Source organism: Meriones unguiculatus, chromosome 2, assembly GCF_030254825.1.
Source record: "Meriones unguiculatus strain TT.TT164.6M chromosome 2, Bangor_MerUng_6.1, whole genome shotgun sequence".
Classification (NCBI taxonomy): Eukaryota; Metazoa; Chordata; class Mammalia; order Rodentia; family Muridae; genus Meriones; species Meriones unguiculatus.
Window position 1 is genome coordinate 77,207,900 of NC_083350.1, and position 18,898 is coordinate 77,226,797.

General features: G+C 52.8%; 3 protein-coding genes across 7 annotated transcripts in view; 2 read left to right on the forward strand and 1 right to left on the reverse strand.

Annotated features, from left to right (window-relative positions):
• Window positions 1-11,354, forward strand: part of Smg5 (SMG5 nonsense mediated mRNA decay factor) — a 28,030-nt gene extending 16,676 nt beyond the window's left edge. For 2 of the 4 annotated variants that reach the window (XM_021637709.2, XM_021637710.2), the window contains exons 13-22: window positions 1,365-1,540; window positions 2,534-2,609; window positions 3,211-3,386; window positions 4,501-4,659; window positions 7,557-7,616; window positions 7,966-8,125; window positions 8,429-8,519; window positions 9,277-9,351; window positions 9,698-9,836; window positions 10,002-11,354. In XM_021637709.2, the coding sequence (XP_021493384.1) occupies window positions 1,365-1,540; window positions 2,534-2,609; window positions 3,211-3,386; window positions 4,501-4,659; window positions 7,557-7,616; window positions 7,966-8,125; window positions 8,429-8,519; window positions 9,277-9,351; window positions 9,698-9,836; window positions 10,002-10,085 (1,196 nt within the window). In that variant the 3' untranslated portion in view covers window positions 10,086-11,354. The remainder of the gene's footprint in view (window positions 1-1,364; window positions 1,541-2,533; window positions 2,610-3,210; window positions 3,387-4,500; window positions 4,660-7,556; window positions 7,617-7,965; window positions 8,126-8,428; window positions 8,520-9,276; window positions 9,352-9,697; window positions 9,837-10,001) is intronic. The other 2 variants (XM_060377703.1, XM_060377702.1) reach the window with 1 other exon arrangement.
• Window positions 11,355-13,127: 1,773 nt separating this feature from the next.
• On the forward strand, window positions 13,128-17,789 carry Paqr6 (progestin and adipoQ receptor family member 6). 2 transcript variants are annotated; one of them, XM_021637792.2, is made up of 8 exons: window positions 13,128-13,451; window positions 14,311-14,386; window positions 14,975-15,102; window positions 15,203-15,405; window positions 15,479-15,605; window positions 16,246-16,342; window positions 16,535-16,685; window positions 17,005-17,789. In XM_021637792.2, the coding sequence occupies exons 1-8, from the start codon at window positions 13,432-13,434 to the stop codon at window positions 17,277-17,279; spliced, it is 1,077 nt and encodes a 358-aa protein (XP_021493467.2). In that variant the 5' UTR covers window positions 13,128-13,431; the 3' UTR covers window positions 17,280-17,789. The 2 variants fall into 2 exon arrangements, with proteins under 2 accessions (XP_021493467.2, XP_060233687.1); XM_060377704.1 differs by lacking the exon at window positions 14,311-14,386.
• Window positions 17,790-17,868: 79 nt separating this feature from the next.
• Bglap (bone gamma-carboxyglutamate protein) lies at window positions 17,869-18,850 on the reverse strand. The gene is made up of 4 exons (XM_021637801.2): window positions 18,692-18,850; window positions 18,526-18,558; window positions 18,316-18,385; window positions 17,869-18,118 (listed from the first exon to the last, which is right to left on the reverse strand). Exons 1-4 carry the CDS (start codon window positions 18,753-18,755, stop codon window positions 17,995-17,997), a joined length of 291 nt encoding a protein of 96 aa, XP_021493476.1. The 5' UTR covers window positions 18,756-18,850; the 3' UTR covers window positions 17,869-17,994.
• Window positions 18,851-18,898: the final 48 nt, after the last annotated feature.

An 18,898-nucleotide genomic window follows, 5' to 3' on the forward strand; every position in this document is an offset into this window, starting at 1 on the left:
TTAAAAATTTATTTATTTTGTGTATAGGAGTGCTCTGGCTGCATGTACACGTGCATGCCAGAAGACGGCATCAGATCCCAGTATAGATGGTTTTAAGCTACCATGTGGTTGATGGGAATTGAACTCATGACCTCTGGAAGAGCAGATAATTGCTGAGCCACCTCTCCAGCCCCCTGTGGAGCCTATTTTATATCAAGTACTAGGCTAGATTGTTCTAGAGTGTTGTCTTCTCTTTTGCTACTACTGGGGAGCCAACCTAGGGACTCAGGCAGGCTGCCCAAGTGTTACACCACTGAGCTGCATCCTCAGTGGTTAGGGTGTTGTCTTACCTTCAGCAGTCTGTAGTGGAGGAGCTGCCTTCCCTGTTCTAACTCCTGTTTTTAACCTCAGACTTTGTACAGGGTGTTCCCCTTGTCTGGAGCATGCAGAAGCGTGTCCTTTCTTGCCTTAGTAAGCCTACCACTTGTTTGTTTTTTGTTTTGTTTGGTTTTTTGTTTGGTTTTTGAATTTTCAAGACGTGGTTTCTCTGTGTACTCCTGGCTGTCCTGGACTCACTTATAGACCAGCCTCTGTAATCCCAATGCTTTGGGATTATAGACGTGCCCCACCGTGCCTGGTTCCCGTTTGTGTTTTTGAGACAAGTTCTTTCTGTGTAGTCTTGGCTGTCTTGGAACTTGCTCTGCACACCAGGCCTCAAACTCAGAGATCTGCCTGCCTCTGCCTCCCGAGTGCTGAGATTAAATTTGTAAACCAGGCCTCAAACCCAAACTCCGGGATCTGCCGCTCTGTTTCCTGAGTGCTGAGATTTCCTTGTAGGTTACATGTGCCATCTGTCCCACTGCAGCCTCCACCTTTTGCTGTCTGACTTACTTGTCTTGAGACTAGACTGAGCTTTAGGAGAGCGAAATAATATGTCTTCTCTCTTTGTATTCCTAGTGCTTAACACAGTGCCTGGCATGGGAGTGGAACTTTTGAGATTTAAGAAATTTTAAGTGGCCGGACACGGTGGCACACACCTGTAATGCCAGCACTCGGAAAGGCAGAGGCAGGTGGATCTCTGCGAGTTTGAGGCCAGCCTGGTCTGCAAAGTGAGTCCAGGACAGCCAGGCTACACAGAGAACGTTGTCTCAAAAAAAAAAAAAAAATTTAGGTGAAGTCAGGTGTTGTGGTACATGTCTTTAACCCCAGCCTGAAGCTCTTGGTTTAAAAGTTAGTGGGCCTGGAGCAGTGGGGCAGAGGGCTGACCATGAATGATATCAGAGTCTAGGTCAGCTGGAATGGGTGGGTAATGCTCCCTGAAAGCACTGGAGCCTGTTGCCAAATGCTGTTCAGTGCTTACTCCTGTTTTCTCTCCTTTACCCCAGCCTCTGAGGATGGCTCTGAGTCAGAGGGGAGTGAGTCCAGCAGCCGCTCCTGTCGCAATGAGCGCAGCCTTCAGGAAAAGCTGCAGGCCCTGATGGCCGAGGGCCTCCTTCCTGCTGTGAAGGTCTTCCTGGACTGGCTTCGGACCAACCCTGATCTCATCATCGTGTGTGCTCAGGTGTTTACCCATGCCCTACGTCTTCAGGTCCCACAAGGTTGGGAGGGAGATGACATAGGAAGGGGCCGAAGCAGCCCATTTGGTGGTCTGTCAAGAACCCAGTTGCCTTGTAGGCATGACCTTTTTCCTCTAAATGCTATGGCCAGGAGACAGAGAGGAAGCTGCTCATTCTGCTTTGTTTTCCCAAAGCTGACTTAACAACTGACATTCTGAGTAATGTTGGGGACCAGACTCGGTACACATGGAAGAATACAGAGAAGAGAGACAGCAAAGTGGAAGGCAGCAGCAGAGATGGAAACTTAGGTCATATTTGAGGCTTTCCAGTCAGAGCCTGGGGCTTCAGGAGAGGTACTCTTAGAAGCCAGTATTGTCAGGCTTGCTGCAATAGGGCCTGGCTGGGGCCATGCCTGTACCACCTTGGGATCAGAGCCTCAGTCTTAAGCTTTTTTTTCTTTTAAAAAAAACAGGGTTTCTCTGTGTAGCCTTGGCTTTCCTGGACTCTCTCTGTAGACCAGGCTGGCCTCAGAGTTCCGTCTGCCTCTGCCTCCCCAAGTGCTGGGATTACAGGAGTGAGCCAATGCACCCAGCTCAGTCTTGAGCTTCTTGTTGTAGGCTCTTGTTCAGTGTTGCAGTCTTGTTCTGCTGTGTTCACCCTTACGAGTTTCTATTAGATAAGAGAAGCCGGCTCCTGGCTTTCACTTTCGAAGTCCAGAAAGCCTTTTCTGGGGCCATACTATGTTTTCTTTTATGTTTTTTGTTTGTTTGTTTTTATTTTTGTTTCTGTTTTTTAAGACAGGATTTCTATGTAACAGAGCCCTGGCCACCATACCTCATCCAGGTCCCATTTTTCAAGTCGTCTGTGAACTCTTCCTTTTTCTAATCTGCCTATCAAGTCCCTCTGGGTCTCATAACATAAGGTCCCAGGTACACCTGCTTTGATGGCTGCTGTTCTGCATTGTCTGTAGCTGGAGGACTTCTCCTTTTTCTCCCCAGAGCTCTCAAAGTTTGTGGAACCGCCTGTCTGTGTTACTGAATCTGTTGCCAGCAGCTGGTGAGCTTCAGGATTCTGGTGAGTGGGGACCTAAGACTATTCTCTCTTACTGGCCCACCAAACTGGTTAGACCCCCTCATGTAACTTAGCTTTTGGGCAAGGAGCCTCCCAAGCATGTAGCACATATGGTCCAGGCCTCTTCAGTCTCCACACCAACACTGCTGCTTCTGAGCTGCTGTCCTGTGTGTAAGGAGGTGCGCTTCCCGAGGAAGAATGGAATGGCTAAGAACAGAGAGGAGTCTCAGAGCCAGGCTTGTCACTGTCTTCACTGTGCTGCCTGCAGGCTTTGAGGATTGACATACAGATTTCATCATCGGCTCGGCCCATCTACCACCTTCCAACTAGTAAGGTGGAAGGTGTTCTTCCTCCTGAGACTAACCAAGAGCCTGCCTGGGTTGACTATCTTTGTTCTCCTTCCCTGCTTTCTCCAGCTTCCAAGTCAGATGTCCTAAAGCTCTGCCTTCTTGGCTCCTTGTGCTGTCTCTCTTCCTTCCCTTTCTGTCCATCTGTCATAGGGCTGTGTCCTGTTTCATCAGCCTAGTAATTCGCTTATAGGAGGTTTTTATCTCCTGGTCATTCATTCCCCAGGGCAGTGGTCTGATATTTTCCTTCTGCCTAGGCCTGGCCCTCTGTCCTGAAGTACAGGGTCTCCTTGAAGGCTGCGAGCTGCCCGACCTCCCTGCTAGCCTGCTGCTCCCAGAAGACATGGCACTTCGTAACCTACCTCCTCTCCGGGCTGCTCATAGACGCTTTAACTTCGATGCAGATCGGCCCCTGCTCAGTGCTTTAGATGAGGTAAGGGACTTGCTCCCTGACACGAGAGCCAGGCCTTCACACATGGCAGCGTTTCTTGGCTGGGGCAGGACACCCTCATGCAAACAGGGGGCACCCTCAAGGCTACAGGCTTATCTTGACAGGTGCCCCTCCAAAGGGGTGCTATTCGTAGTGGCTCCTCCTGCTGAGGGCAGAGCAAGCTAATCAGGACTTGGAATTCTCAGCTTCTCTAGGCCGGAACTGAACATCAGTCTGGCTTGCAGAGCTAGAAAACATATGGTACGCTTTGGTCAGCAGCTTTCTCCATTGAGTCTATCACCATATAGGCCACCTGGGGGCAGCAGAGGAAAGCCAGGCTGGAAGGCTGCTGAATTGCCTTCAGCCTTCTTCCTGGCTGTTTCCTTTACAGCAGAGAGGCTTGGCTGTTTTTGTTTTATTTTGGGTTTTTTGTTGGGGGAGGTTTTTTTTGTTTTTTTTTTTTTGTTTTGTTTTGTTTTGTTTTGTTGTTTTTTTTTTCCAGACAGGGTTTCTCTGTGTAGCCTTGGCTCTCCTGGGCTCAACTTGTAGACTAGGCTGGCCTTGAACTCCCAGAGATCTGCCTTCCTGAGTGCTGGGATTACAGGCATGGACTGCTGCGCCCAGCTTTGGTTTTATATTTTAGAGTTTTAGGTCAAATTTCTCTTTGTGGGGAGGAGGAAGGGTTTTACTGGCTAAAAAAAGTTGAGAAGTATGATCCTAGTAAGTTGCTCTTATTTTACAAGTGAGAGCTAAGAGCCTGAGGAGAGATGGCATAAGAACACAAGTCTCCTCTCTTGGACCAGTGCTCTTTGTCCTTTTTTGCAGTACTGGGGATTAAACCCATGGACCCTTACCTGCTGGGCAAATGCTGTACCACTGAGCTACATTCAGCGCTCTCTGTTCTCTCTCTCCAGCCTAAGACAGGGCCTTCTGCTCCTTCTAGGAATCTCTGCCCCCACTAGCTGCAGTTAGGGGGACTGCATCTTGGTGCCCTTTCCCACTCTGTAAACCACATGCCTTTCTAAGGAGCCCTTGGTCCTGTGAGGGGCTGGGTTAAGCATGGTGGCAGGAGGGCAAGAGCATCTGCTCAGATCGGCTCGGTTTCCACTCTCCCCAGTCGGTGGTCCGCATCTGCTACATCCGCAGCTTCGGGCACTTTGTTGCTCGCTTACAAGGCAGCATCCTGCAGTTCAACCCAGAGGTTGGCATCTTCGTCAGCATTGCTCAGTCTGAGCAGGAGAGCCTGCTGCAGCAAGCCCAGGCCCAGTTTCGTATGGTGAGTCAGCCTTCCCTTCCCTGGAAACTCCTTCCGTTGGTCTCTCTGAAGAACCAGAGTCAGCTGCACAGGTGGATCTCCCCTGAAGAAGTAGGAAGCCAGTTTGAAGGCCCAGCAAGGCCTAAGAGGTGGTGCTGCTAGTCAGGGTGTGAGAGGTACTTTGAGCAGAGGCAGTATGGCTCAGGACCTCTCCTCAGACTAACTTAGTCTTGAGGCCATCTCTGTCACCACTGAGTCTGTGAAATAGACAAGTCACTGAACCTCGCTTGGCTAGCTTCCTCTCACTTACAAGTACAGGGATACACAGAATCAGCTTTGGGTAGGTGAGAAGATAGAATGACAGTACCTGTCAGTCACCTTGCACACTGTCCTGGAGAGGGATGCTTACCAGGTGTTCCCGTGCTTTCCTTTTACAGAGGTTAAGACTGGGGAATGGAATAGACTGTGGGGCTTAAACATGGAGGAACTTTCTTGTTTGAGACATGGTCCCATCTAAGAGCAAGCTGTGTCCTGTGCTGCCCAGCACAAGCACTGACAGTTGACTCTGTCCTGCCTGTCAGGAGCTTGGACACTGGAGTTAAGGAGTAAAGGAGGCACTCTCTTCCCTTGTTGGCCTCTTCTGGGCAATAGTTGCTTCTCTGTGTGCACCACAGGAGTCACAGCCCTTGTGTGTCAGCCAGCCTCAGGCCCCTTCTCCCACACCAGTCTCTTCCTTGATGCACTTCTTTTCTCCCAGCCATGAGCCATCAGCTTCCTGATTTCTGAGTCCATTGGTGTGAACGTTTTGACAGGTATATGAAGGGCACATATACCCTTCCTTGCTGCCTTACAAACAAGCACATTCTGTTAAAAACGAAGCTTTGTGTTAAGGGTAGAGCTACAAAAATAGTGATGGGGAAGTGACGTAGCTTCAAAATAAAATTTTAGAATTTTTTAGAATTTTTGCAGGCCTTTTCTCTAACTCACAGCTCTCAAAGAGGTAGGGACAGAGGACAGTGAGTGCCTGCTCATGTGCTTGATGCTACAGGCCACACTACTTTCTGTTCTGCCGAGGTCACAGACTTACCCCAAGTAGCTCACTCCCAACTGCCGTCTCCTGTCATGCACTGGAGCATGCTGTGCTTAGTCTGTTTTTGCAAGTGCCCTGACATTCATCGACAGCCTCTCTGTGGCATTGGGTGTTCATGTCCTCATTTCATGTCTGAGGAAACAAAGGAAGGTTCCAAGACACCAAGTCAAATTGGAAGACAGGGCTCTGATGTTGTTGGGAAAACCTCAGTAACTTGATTTTAGTCTTTTTAAACAATGATTGGATTACAGGCATATGCACCATGCTTGGTACCAACCTTGAACACTCATCCCAATTGTTCTGTGCTGCTTTGGGGACTTAATTTCTGTGTAGCCCATGTGATCGCCAGGAGCTGCTGACCCACTACTAAGAACTCTCTCACATGTACTTCTGAAGAAGGATGTCTCTCTGAGGCCAACAGACCCACACCTGTCTGAGCTGCTAGACTGCTGGTGCCTTAGCCTTCAGCTGGCATGGCTCTCTCCTTCCTTTGTTCAGGTGGACTCCACACACTTGCACTGATCCCTGAAGGGAATTACAGAGGGGCCTTGATCACCTCTTTGGATCTTGGAATTTCATAGTGACGATTTAGCATAAAAACTCAGGTTCATAGGCTCAGTTTCTTCAGAGAGAAAAGAGGGAGACTACTTTGCATTCTACGTTTCTGTAAGGGTGTGACCTTCATCAACTCTGCTTTTCTGTTCTTTCCTTCTCTGCCAGTGCTCCACAAAGGGGATGGGTTGGCATTTGGGGCAGGGCAGTTCTTAACTGTGCAGGAGTTTGCAGGGGAGAAGTGGGTCTTGCCTAACCTTGGGATAATTATCAAACTGAGCAACTGGAATTAGTTTATACTGTGGACTGTCCATTTTCACCAATTCTGTGTGACACCCTGTGTTACATTTGGTTAAGTCTCTTATTTGACAGCTCCTCAGCTTTTCCATATTTTTCACCTCTGACTACTTTGAAGAGAACCAAGCAGTCGCTTTATAGAGTTGTCTGGTTTGGTCTCATTAGCGTGACATCTGAAGAAATACTTGGCTCAGCTAAGAGCCTTCAGTAGTACCAGTTACTTCACAGGACAAAGTCTATGAAGGGCTTGGAACTTCATTTTGAAAACTGAAAACATTCCAGATAAGGTGATGATGGATGCTGGACAGTTTTGGAAAACTGTGGCTCTAGTTAGAGAGCAGGAATGAGTCAGGGAAACAAGAGGTGTGTATTAGAGCTACCTGAAGGGTTCTTGGGCTAAGCCCAAGAAATAAGGGAAGGATGCTGGTGTGCTGATTAGAGGATTCACTTGACAAGGCTGGCCAGGTGACGTGCAGAGAGGGGAGACAGGACCAACTCTGAGCATTCCAACTGTGGCACTTGGTGGTTCATTTACAAGTAGAGGAAGGCTAGGTGAAGGAGGAAGTGGATAGGGCTGCCGAGTAAGCAGGCGCACATGTGCCTGGACAGGATGGCGGGTCTAGGCTAGGTCTGCCATGGGAAGACACTGGCAGGTTGAAAGCAGGCCAGGGTGTGTATGGTTGTTTTCCCCTGAAGGGGACCAGCTAGGAGGAACAGAGGATCAGAGGTGAGGGCCTAACACACGACAGGTAGTGTCCTACATGGTAAAAATGCTCGCTGTCTTCTCCCCATAAGGCTGTGCCAGGCATGACCTATCATTTCAGTCATGGGGGTTGTAGAGTGAATCACAAAAGAGTTACTTTCCATGTCTCCCTCCCGTCCTGTAGCAGGGGGACTTCACTCACACAAACCACACCTCGTTCTCTGGCTCCATAAGAGGTCCCTAGTCCTGCTTCTTGTGACTGTGGTTTCCTTGTAGGCAGAGGAGGAGGCGCGGCGGAACAGGCTCATGAGAGACATGGCCCAGCTGCGATTACAGGTGGGCCGCGTGCACATCCTCCTGTTCTTCATCTGGCTTTTGCTTAAGCTGCTTTCAGACACTACGTGCTAGGATTTTGCACCACTCTTGTGAGAACCCTTTCTTGGCCTCAGCCTGTTCTCCCTGATGCTTCCTTCTGCTTTCCATGTCTAGTTACCCCAAGCTTTATGTTCACCCACTTTTTCCCCAAGGTTGCTGGTGGAAAGACTCCTCTGTCCTCATAGCAGTAGGAGGATCCCTGTCCTTTAAGAACTACCTTGGCACTGGCTGCTTAGTGTCTTCTTGCTGTCCCTTTAACCCATACTGCTGAGCTCTGTGCAGCTTCAGCCACTCAGCCTTTTCTTACCAGCTCGAGGTCTCTCAGCTAGAAGGGAGCCTGCAGCAGCCCAAGGCCCAGTCAGCCATGTCTCCCTACCTCATCCCTGACACCCAGGCCCTCTGCTACCACCTTCCTCTCATCCGCCAGCTTGCCAGCAGTGGCCGCTTCATCATCATCATTCCGAGGACAGGTAAGTTTATCAGGAGGTTAGGTGCTTGGCATTGAGAAACCTTATTTGATATCCAGAATATATGTGGTCTTAGTCAAGTCCTACCACTGTAGACTACAGCCTCAACAAAGGCTGTAAACACTTCTGCAGAAAACATAGGGAAGTGGATGAGAAACTTTAGTGGAAGTGCTTGGGGAGCTGCTAAGTTTATTGCTGTCTGGTCACATTTTTGACATCACAGTCCTGCCTACATCTCCCGTACCATGTAGACCTGCAGTCTGAGCTTACTGTCTTGTCCTTACCTACTCCTGCTCTGCCCACCAGTGATTGATGGCCTGGATTTGCTGAAGAAGGAACAGCCAGGGGCCCGGGATGGGATCCGGTACCTGGAGGCAGAGTTTAAAAAAGGAAACAGGTGAGAGTCCAGCCTTGGCTGGGACCTTTGTGCAGCCTGGGTCCATTATCCAGCATACTTAGGTGCTCTCTGCCCCCTTCAAGTGAGAGGCTGCCTGAGACGTCACTCACATTCACGTGCCTCTTTGGGTCCCAGTTGCTGGGGCAAGGAGGTTGTCTAAAGCCCTGGAGATCTGAGCCACTGCCCCGTGTCCCTGAGGCAGACCTGGGCAGCACCTGCCGGGAGAAAGTAACAGATGGGGCCTACCCCTAGGCCGGGGCTCCCTTGAAGGACCTGTCTTGCTTCATGTGGTAACCAAGGACCAGGCTTCTTGTCTGCCCACTAAGGAAGCTGTTGAAGCTATCCATGGAGAAGCAAGAGCGCACCCTTACCTACCCCCTTCTAGCCTTTAGGACTGAGGGAGCAAGAGAGGAAGAATGAGCTCCCCTCTACCCTCTTCTGGCCTGCCTGGTCAGGAAGCTAGCTGCACAAGGCCTGCTTTGTTTGGAGGTCACCTCCAGAAGCTCCAGTTTGAAAGTATCTGCTTCTGCTGCCTACCTAGCTCGTCCCTTAGGAAAAACCAGAAACTTGATGTTATCAGCAGAGAAAGCCAGCCCAGTACCCAGGAAGCTACTTTAAAATGGCTCCCAGCAGCCTGATGGGAGGGATGCAGTTACCCTGTCTCCCTGAGCTGACACACTCTGCCCAACCACAATGGCCTGCTCAGTGTAAAGCATCCTCCCTGTCTCCTGTCCCACCTTCGTCATCTCCTTTGCAGATACATTCGGTGCCAGAAGGAGGTGGGAAAGAGCTTTGAGCGGCATAAACTGAAGAGGCAAGATGCAGATGCCTGGTAAAGTGTCAGCCCCCCTGAAACCTGTCAGGAGCAGACTCTGCCAGCACCTCTGTGAACTGCCCCTACCCTTGGAGCAGCATGGGCCAGCATAGCCTACCAAGACCCTCCCATAATTCCAAAGTTGCTTTAGTCCAGAGCCCTTTCCTACCTTGGCCAAAGATACCTAGGCTCAACATCTGTGTCTACATCTAGCACCAAGGCCAGCTTCTAGAGCCCATTCCCAGCTGCCTGTCTTCTCTGTCTCCTAGCACTCTCCTAGGCTCTAGCCTGCCCTGTCCCCTGAGAGTCTTATGTTCAAATTATTGAAGTGCTTGGCCTTGTTCCCTTTACCTCATATTCCCAGGACCCTCTATAAGATCCTGGACAGCTGTAGACAGCTAACTCTGGCCCAGGGGGCAGGGGAGGAGGACCCAAGTGGCATGGTGACCATCATCACAGGCCTTCATTTGGACAACCCCAGTGCTCTCTCTGGGCCCATGCAGGTGAGTCTCAGGTGAGGTGGGGGTGTGTGGACAGCTGGGAAGAGGTACCAGGGAGTACTCAATTTCAGAACCTCCAGACAAGCCACTCTTCCCACTGTTACCCTTCCCCAGCCTGCTATTTCAGATTAGGCCCTGCTTCATCTTTTCTCCCCTGTCATTCCACAGGCTGCCCTGCAAGCTGCTGCCCATGCCAGTGTTGACGTCAAGAATGTTCTGGAGTTCTACAGGCAGTGGAAGGAGATTGGTTGAGACTGGCCGCAGGCTGTGCCGTGGGGCTGACTCCAGATTTCTCCTGTTCTCCCTGGCTACCAGGACCACCACCTGTAGTCCCCCACCACATGCAGATTCAAGCACGCAAACAGGAAGGAAGGCCAGCTGCACTGAGGCTGCAAGGAGGGCCCAGGAGCCAGCTGGGAGGATGGGGGCCCCCTGTTGCCAAGGCGAAATCAGGAAAGTGAGGGAAGTGCTTGGTGTGGGAATGAATGGCTTGTGGACCCCTGGCCAGCCTTCCACCTTAACCCTTCTGCCGTCCCCAGGGGCAGGGGCAGGAGCAGGCATGGCGTCTGCATTTCATGGGAGCAGTTCCTGGACTGTGAGAGGAAAGGATGCCAGAAGGGCCCGGTCCTCACCCAAGATTAAGGGTGGGTAGGGCTGGGAGTTTGGACCCCCTAGCTCTCAGGGAAGAGTTGGGAGATATTGAGTGTCTGCATGGTTCTCTGCAGACCCCACCATCCTCAAAGACCCCTCCCCCATCTCCCATGGGGGATAGGGCAGCTCTGTAGCCAGCTGTGGGGGTTCTTAGGAAAGGAAGGCCTCAAATGGCCAGTACCACAGAGCAGGGCCTGCACACTCCAAGGCCCCATTTACTTTCTGCTGTTGCTCAGCTGCCAGGCCACTTAGGGTGTGGTCTGGCTGGCTGTATGCCAGCAGTCATCCCTTCCCCACCAGTTCAGTCACTGTGCTTTGTGCTCTTGGATGCTATGCTGGGGTAAGGGGTGCCAAGGAGCAATCGAAAGCCAAGGCCACCCCTCTCACTCTCCAGGGAGGGCTGGAGAAAGAGTGGCAGAGAGGCAAGATCCCTGGAAGCTGCTTACTCTGCCCTCTGTCCTGGCCTACCCCCCTTTTTGCCCATCCTCAGGACTAGAGCCCTGGTGGGCTGGGCACGGGCTAGGTTTTGGAGTGTCAAATGACACTAGAGCAGAGATCATGAATAGCTGGGGGCGGGGCCAGAATGGTACCCTGAGAGCAGAGCTATAGGGGAGGCTCTGACCAGGGCTACCCCTGTTCCACCCCTCAGGCCGGAAGCAGAGCATAGCCGGGGCTGGGTTCTTTTCTTCTTCCCTCTCCTTTCCCCGACTGGCCTAGCTGCTTTGGCTGTGCTTAGAGGAGCTGGCTTCCTGCCTTCCACTAAGACAGAAGGTCTGGGAAAACCAGGGGACAGTTGGTGTTACCACATTTCCAATTCTGGCAGACTTGAGACTCAAGCATCACTTAATAAAGATCCCCTCCCCAAGCCCACTCTGTCTACTGTGCTTTCTGTGCAGGAGCTTTGCCGGGGTGAGCCTTGATGTGCTAGGCAAGCACAACATGGTTGGAGAAATAACACGCCTTTTCAGTGAAAAATAAAGAAAGCCACTTGAAGCTAAGGCTCAAATAAGACCTTGATGAGGCTGGAGAAACAGAGTTCAATTTCCAGCACCCATGTGGTGCCTCACAACCATCCATAGCTCCAGATCCAGGAAACACATCTCTCACTTCTGACTTCCGCATTGGTGTGGACTCATCAAAACAAAGCACTCACAAAACCTTGAATATTTAGCTGACATTTTATGCTTTTGAATGCCACAAAGAAAGAACACATACTGCCAAGAATTGTTTGAAGGACACCCAGGTGTTAGGTTTCATTTGGTTTTGGGGTTTTGTTATTGTTTTTCTTTTTTTGTTTGTTTTTGGTTTTTTGAGAGGGCTTCTCTGTATAGCTTTGGCTGTCCTGACTTCGCTTTGTAAACCAGGCTGGCCTCAAACTCTCAGAGATCCACCTGCCTCTTTACTCCCAAGTGCTGGGATTACAGGAATATGCCACCATGCCGAGCAGATAGACCTTAAACTCTGACCTTTTGAGTGATGGGGAGTAAAGGCATGTGCCACTATGCCTTGCCAGTGTTCTTTTGAATAGTTACTTGATTTTGCCCACCTGGCAAATTCTGCTTTTCCTGATAAGAGTGCAGTGGATATAATGGTGCTTGTGACTGACCCTACATTGTCCCTCTGAGCTGCCTGTAAGAGCTTTGCCTTCGGTTGGCCATAAGAAGTCACTGTCTCCTTTGTTAAGAGAATCAGCTTGGGGGGCAGGAGGGATGGCTCAGAGGTTAAGAGCACTGACTGCTCTTCCAGAGGACCCGAGTGCAGTCAGAGCACCTACATGGCAGCTCTCAACACACAGACACGGTCAAAACACCAATGAACATAAAAAAAGATCTTCTAAAACAGCTTACTGGCATGTTCGTCTTGGTATGTAGTAAATATTTACACCCTAGCACCCACTTGCCTCCAACAGGCCTGGTTAGACAACTTACCTTTGTGGTATTACGGAAGCATGCTTAGTTAAATTCTACTCATGTGACCTGATGTCTCCTAAGTCCTTTGTAACGTCAGTTCTGAGTTTCACTACAACTGAACTCATCACCAGCACATGCAGTTGAGCAAGTTCAGGAACTCAAGCAGGCTTTCAAATTGCTATTGTAGCCAACCTGGCCTCGGACCTTGGTGGTTCCTTCCATCTCTGCAGGGTTGAGATTTCAGGAAGCACCACCACATCTGGTTTACAGAACAGTGTTCAAGGAATATGCCTGTGGCTGGTTTGGTGTTCCCAGCAGGGTGGTGTTCCTCCGGGAGGAATGGGGCTTGAAGCCAAGGTTTTTAATACTGGCCTCCTGGACTGGCAATTCAGTCAGACTGTTGCATCCTTCTCAGGCCGGCCAACATTCATTCACCAAGGGCGAAAGAGGGTTGCTTGTGAGATGGAGCTAAAATTGGTTTTGGAGCCTCCTGCTTAGCAACCTTGGATCCTGGGAGACTTGGACCAGGTGTCCTTGTCAAGGGAGATTAGATCCCAGCTTGGGCCCCTAACTTAGTCTAGACAACACAGAGAAGTGGGCCCAGACACCCTAAAGGGCTGGCTGTGTGCTGGAGGCCAAGTGAGCTGCCTGCTAATGGGACTGGGCCACCCTGCGCTGCCCCGTGACAGCCACACAAGGCTAAGGATTGTTCCCCAGCTCCTCCAGTCTCTCTATTCTGCCAGGCCTGGTGCACGTCCCCTGCCACTTTTCTCTCTGTCAATCTGACTGGCAGGAACCAGACTGCCTGTTGAGTCTAGTCAACATGGCTGGGAGTGTGGCCATGGAGTAATGCAGCCTACACCTGGGCAAATGGAGGTGGATCATCTGCAGAGCCTTACATTCCTCACTGCAGCAGAAATCTCCAGGCCGTGTTGCTGAGAGCAGAGGGACCCCTTCCCGGCTCATCTCAGCCCTTCCCGGGGCAGCTGGACAGCAATCACTGCAGGCACCTTTCCTACACCGCTTCTTCACCTGGGATGAAGGGTCTGGGGACCAGGTTTGTGTTGTCAAGCTGGGCAAGGCCCTCAGCACCAAGCTCAGAGGAGAGACTAATAGTGAAGTTTCCTACCTCCCTGGAGGACAGGCGGGGCTAGAGGCAGGAGTTGCTGGGATGTTTTAGTCTACAGAGAAGAATCGGTTCTATAGGTCCAGGTCAGTGGCCTTGCCCATCTCATTTACCCTGCCCTCGCCGTGTTTTCCCCCCAACTCCTACCTGTGCCAAGGAATGTGCTGGGCGAGGCAGCTGAGAGTTGGTCGAGGCCACCCAGGATGCAGCGCACAGGTCTGGACTGAGGGGCACTGGACCCAGGAGGCTCCAAGTGCCCCCAAGGACACAAATGGTGTCCTTCGACAAGAGGAGGGCAGCCCCTAATTCCTTGCCCCTTTTAAGCAATTTCCTCAAGGGCCCCCATTTTCTTTTGTTTTGGTTTTTCCAGACAGGGTCTTGCTGTGTAGCCTTGGCTGTCCTGGACTCCCTTTGTGGACCAGGATGGCCTTGAACTCACAGAGATCCGACTGCCCCTGCCTCCCTGCCTGCCCCCAAGTGTTGGGATTATAGGCCCAGCGAGGGCACAGCGAGGGCACCAATTTTGTGTCTCCGTCCTCTGCTGGGACCCTTCTGCAGTAACGGTTCTGGCTGAAGCCCAAATGGGGTTACTACCATGAGGCAGTCTCCCTGCTTCACTACAGACCCACAGAGACCTCCGACCTTTCCTCAAACCGGATGCCCAAGCTAGGGCCAGGAGGGGAAAGGGGCCACCCATGTGGGAGCCCATCGTGGGCTCAGAGGCTCACTCTAGCCTAAGTCTGGTCATAGGAAACTGGATGGGTGCCAATCCCTGACCTTCTGTCTCCAGGTCAACGTGGAGGTATCCAGCTACAATGCCCAGCTTCAAGCTGCCTCGACTCCTTCAAGTCCATCAGGTTCCCCGGGTGAGGACTGGGCCCCAACCAATCAATCTTGGCCCTCTCCAGAGTACTCACTGGGTCAGAGATTTTCCTCATGTTAGCTATTGGGGAAGTTCCTCCTGCAAGCTAACTTTATCTTTCCATTGCAGTAAAGAACCTGTGACCTCTCCACAGCTCCAAATATCCGTTCATGCAGACTCCCTTTCTGCAGAACACTGTGTGTGAGTGTGCGTGAGAGAGAGAGTGCGTGTGTTCTCCCATCTTATCTGATCCCACTGCTCTGGTTCTGTTGTTTGCGCTGTGGCTTTGGAAGACTTGGTAAGAAAGGGCTTGGCTTGGGGCCACTGTGATCTCCAGTGCATCTTCTATCTTATTCCCAGACACTTTTTCTTTTCTTTTCTTTTTCAAGACAGGGTTTCTCTGTGTAGACCCAGCTGTCCTGGGAACTCCATATGTAGACCAGGCGGGCCTCAAACTCAAGAGATCCACCTGCCTCTGCCTCCCAAGTGCTGGACTTGAAGACACCCCCAGCTGTTAGGAGACACTTTTCACGGGGGGCGGGGGGGGGAAGGCCTGCATACCATGACGCCTCTGCTCCCCGACTACCCACAGGTGTTCTGGGAAGATGGCATCATCTCTGGCTACCGATGCCCCACAAGCTCCGCCTTAGACTGTGTCCTCAGCTCCTTCCAGATGACCAATGAGACGGTCAACATCTGGACTCACTTCCTGCCCACTTGGTGAGCGAAGGCTCTGCCTTTGGTTCAGATGGGGTTGCCAGGTGGGGGCCAGGAACGGGCCAGGCACTGCTTCCGGGCGTCTGATAGGTGCCTGGCCCAGGTACTTCCTGTGGCGCCTCCTGGTGTTGGGGAGCCCCGGCTTCCGCGCAGAGCCCTACCGCCTTCCGCTTCTGGTCTTCCTCCTGCCCGTCTGTCTCTATCCCTTCGCCTCTTGCTGCGCGCACACCTTTAGCTCCATGTCGCCCTGTGCGCGCCACATCTGCTTCTTCCTGGACTACGGGGCGCTCAGCCTCTACAGCCTGGGTGAGCTGAGGGCAGTGGGGTGAGTGGGGGTGCAGAGGGCGAGTCCCAAGCCTCAGCTCGCACCTCGCCGCAGGCTGCGCCTTCCCCTATGCTGCCTACTCCATGCCGGCCTCCTGGCTGCACAGCCATCTGCACCAGCTCTTCGTGCCCGCTGCTGTGCTCAACTCCTTCCTGTGCACCGGCCTCTCCTGCTACTCACGGTGGGTTGTGGGCCTTCCCAGGGCTGGAAAGGTTAGGCAGGGCTCAGGGTTACCCCACTGCTCAGGAGCCACCCAGTACCTTATCCAGTACCAGGCCTTACTGTTATGACATTGTCTTTATGGACACTTAACAGATGTGGCATTTACATGGGGGAGGGGGGAATCCTGTGTCCTGAGGGCCTTCCCTTTTTTCTTTTTTATTACATGTATTTATTGTGTGAGTGCCATACTGCTGAGCCACCAGCCCCTATTCCTTTCCCTCTCCCTTTCCTCCTTGATTCCCCTCCCTCCCTCCCTCCCTCCCTCCCTCCCTCCTTCCTTTTGTTTTGTTTCCCAAACAAGGTTTCTTTGTGTAGTCCTTGAACTCATTCTATAGAGCAGGCTTCAAACGCAGAGATCCGCCAGCTCTGTCTCTGCAGTGCTGGGAGTAAAGGAGAGTGCAGGCAGACGCCACCATCTTGAGTTGCATGGCTGATCTTCCTGCGTGCACCTCGGGGGTCACAGGCACGCCTCAAGACACCTGTCTCCTGAGCGCTCTCTTTGCCACTGAGTTCCTTCACCCCTTTTGGCCCAAGATAACTTCTTCTTGACCTATACTCGCCCCAGGGGAGGAGACCAACCTGCTTTTCTTGCCCCTCAGGTTCCCAGAGCTAGAAAGCCCCGGGTTCAGCAAGGCTCTCCGCGCAGCCGCCTTTGCCTACCCATTCTTGTTTGACAGCCTCCCGCTGTTCTACAGAGTAAGGCTACCAGGGCCTTACTCCTCAGACCCCCCTCTACCTGCCTTCTTGACCTCATGGTGTCCCTCAGGCTCCAACCTCAGCTCTCTGGCTACTCTCCAGGCACAGGCCCCCTGCCCCCACCAGTCCTAGATGTCCCCCTTGTTTCTTCTCCCAAAGATGCTCCCTGGCAGCTCTCTCTTCTCTTACCAGCTGTGGCTGTGTTGGGGCAGGGCCCACAGCTGTGGGCAGGACATGCTGAGCTCCAGCCACGCCTACCACCTTCTCTGTGCTCTGCTCGCAGGCTTCCTTTTTGCAGCCCGTCTGCCAGAGCGCCTGGCACCTGGGCGCTTCGACTATATTGGTGAGCACAGCCTGGCTCAGACTGGCCTGGCAGAGCAGGAAGACTGATTCCCCAAGTGCAGAGTGAGCTGGGAACAAGGGGTATTCTAGCCTGTGGGTGGATGATAAAGCCAAGAGGGCTATCCCAGCCCCCAGCCCCTCGGTAATGACAGAATTTAGGGCTCCATGCAACTCAGTCCAGTCACTGCTTCAGAACCTCTAGGGGGTCAGGTTTTCTCCTTCTTAGGCCCAAAGGACAGGTGGCCGACTGCCTTGCGCCACAGGTGAATCTGTTCAAAACTGGGACAGGTCTGTGCCTGACCAGTCTGCCCTCCCTTCAGGCCACAGCCACCAGCTGTTCCATATCTGTGCAGTGCTGGGCACCCACTTCCAGCTGGAGGCAGTGCTGGTTGACATGGGAGCCCGCAGAGCCTGGTTGGCCGCGCAGGAACCCATGCTGGGCCTGGAGGCCGCAGTGGCCACACTGAGCCTGGCAGTCATTGGGAACCTGCTCATCATCGCCACTTTCACAGCCCTCTTGCTTCGGAGCCCGGGAACCTGCACCCTGCTGCGGGGGAGCCCACTAGAGGAGGGACTGCAGACCAAACAACAGTGAGGTCCGGCTCTGCTACTGGCATGGAGGGGGCAGAGGCCAGGCCTCAGAACTCTGGAGGAGCCCTGACATGGGCCTGAGCCTAAATGGAGTGGCTAAAGAGACTGTGGGGAACTGGTGGAAGAACAGAGAACCCAAGAGACACGTGGTGAAGGCCTGTGAGTGGAGACAGCTACCCAGGCAGAGGCGGAGAGGAAGGTGTGAGCCCCCACATAGCCTCACCCCGCTGCTCTGGAATCGGCTCAGTTCAGGTCATCCTTAGTGCTTGCTCCATCAGGCCACACGCCTGCCCTGCCCCAGGGCCAGCCACTCTGTGTCCACACACCAGCTGCCTGCCGTGCTCACCACTGTGACCAGGCCTTTCTGGTTTGTATGTCTGGATATATCCCCAGTGAGAGAATGGCTGCGGTGGGGGTTGCTGTGGGGAGGGGGCCCTGCAGGACTTTAGGAAGCCACCTCCAGTGCTGTCCCTCACAAAACAGTCTAATAAACAAGCAAATGACCTGGACCGTAGCTTTCTGGGACTGAGTGTGAAGCCTTCCCCCGCCCCTATCCCCACCACAATGGACAGACTCGAGCCCAGAGCTTCCTCATCTGGACTTTATTTTGGAGCAGCTGTGCCACCCATACTCGGAGGGCAGAGGGAGGGAACAGGGAAGGTTGAATCTTGGGGAGGGGCCATAGCTGAGGCTGCTGTTTGCTCCAGGCCACACGTGCCCTAAGCAGTGGTGCCGTAGAAGCGGTTGTAGGCATCCTGGAAGCCAACTTGGTCCGCTAGTTCATCACAGCTGGGGTCGAGCTCGCATATCTCCCTCTTGGGCTCCAGGGTATTGGCTGAGGCTCTGTGAAACATCGTGCAGCGGCATCAGCCAACACGGGGTACACACCCCCTCTTCCCGGGCACAAGAGGCTGCGGGGCCCAGGTCACAGGGCCGCTCTGCACCGCACAGCCCTCAGCAGTTCACGGGGCCACCTCGGCACGACTCCTCCCTGCCAACAGGGAAGGCAAAGGACCCTAGCCCAGCATCTTCCCACTCACCCAAGCCCTTGGTCCAGGTAGCGGCGGACTCGATTCACCACCTTACTGCCCTCCTGCTTGGACATGAAGGCTGTGGAGCAGAGGGACAGGATCAGATAACTTGGGGTTTGGGAGGAAATATGGGGAGAAGGCAGAAGGCAGGGGGACCTGGGGGCTTATGGGACAGGGTGAAGGGCAGGGCTGAGACTCTGCCATGCTCCCTTTTAGTACCTTTGTCAGACTCGGGGCCACTGGGCTTTGCATCTATAAAGAAACAGTTCGTTAGTTCTGATCTCTCCCACCCTGCCTTTGTCCCTTCCCCTCTACTGTCCCTAAGCAAAGCTTGGGACCTTCAGGAGGGTGGCTATCCAAAGAAATGAACAAGGAGGACACGCACCTGCTGGGCCAGAGAGGCACAAGGCAGCCAGTGCCAGGAGAGTGAGCAGAGAGAGGGTCCTCATGGTGTCAGCTCTGCACCAGGTTGCTGTGTGGGACTTATCTGCTCTGTGCCCTTCAGCCTCCAGTTTATATCAGCTGCCTGGGCCCCAATATGAGCAGGCGGGGCAGGGGATGTGGCCAGGGCTAATTGGGGGTCATGTGCCCT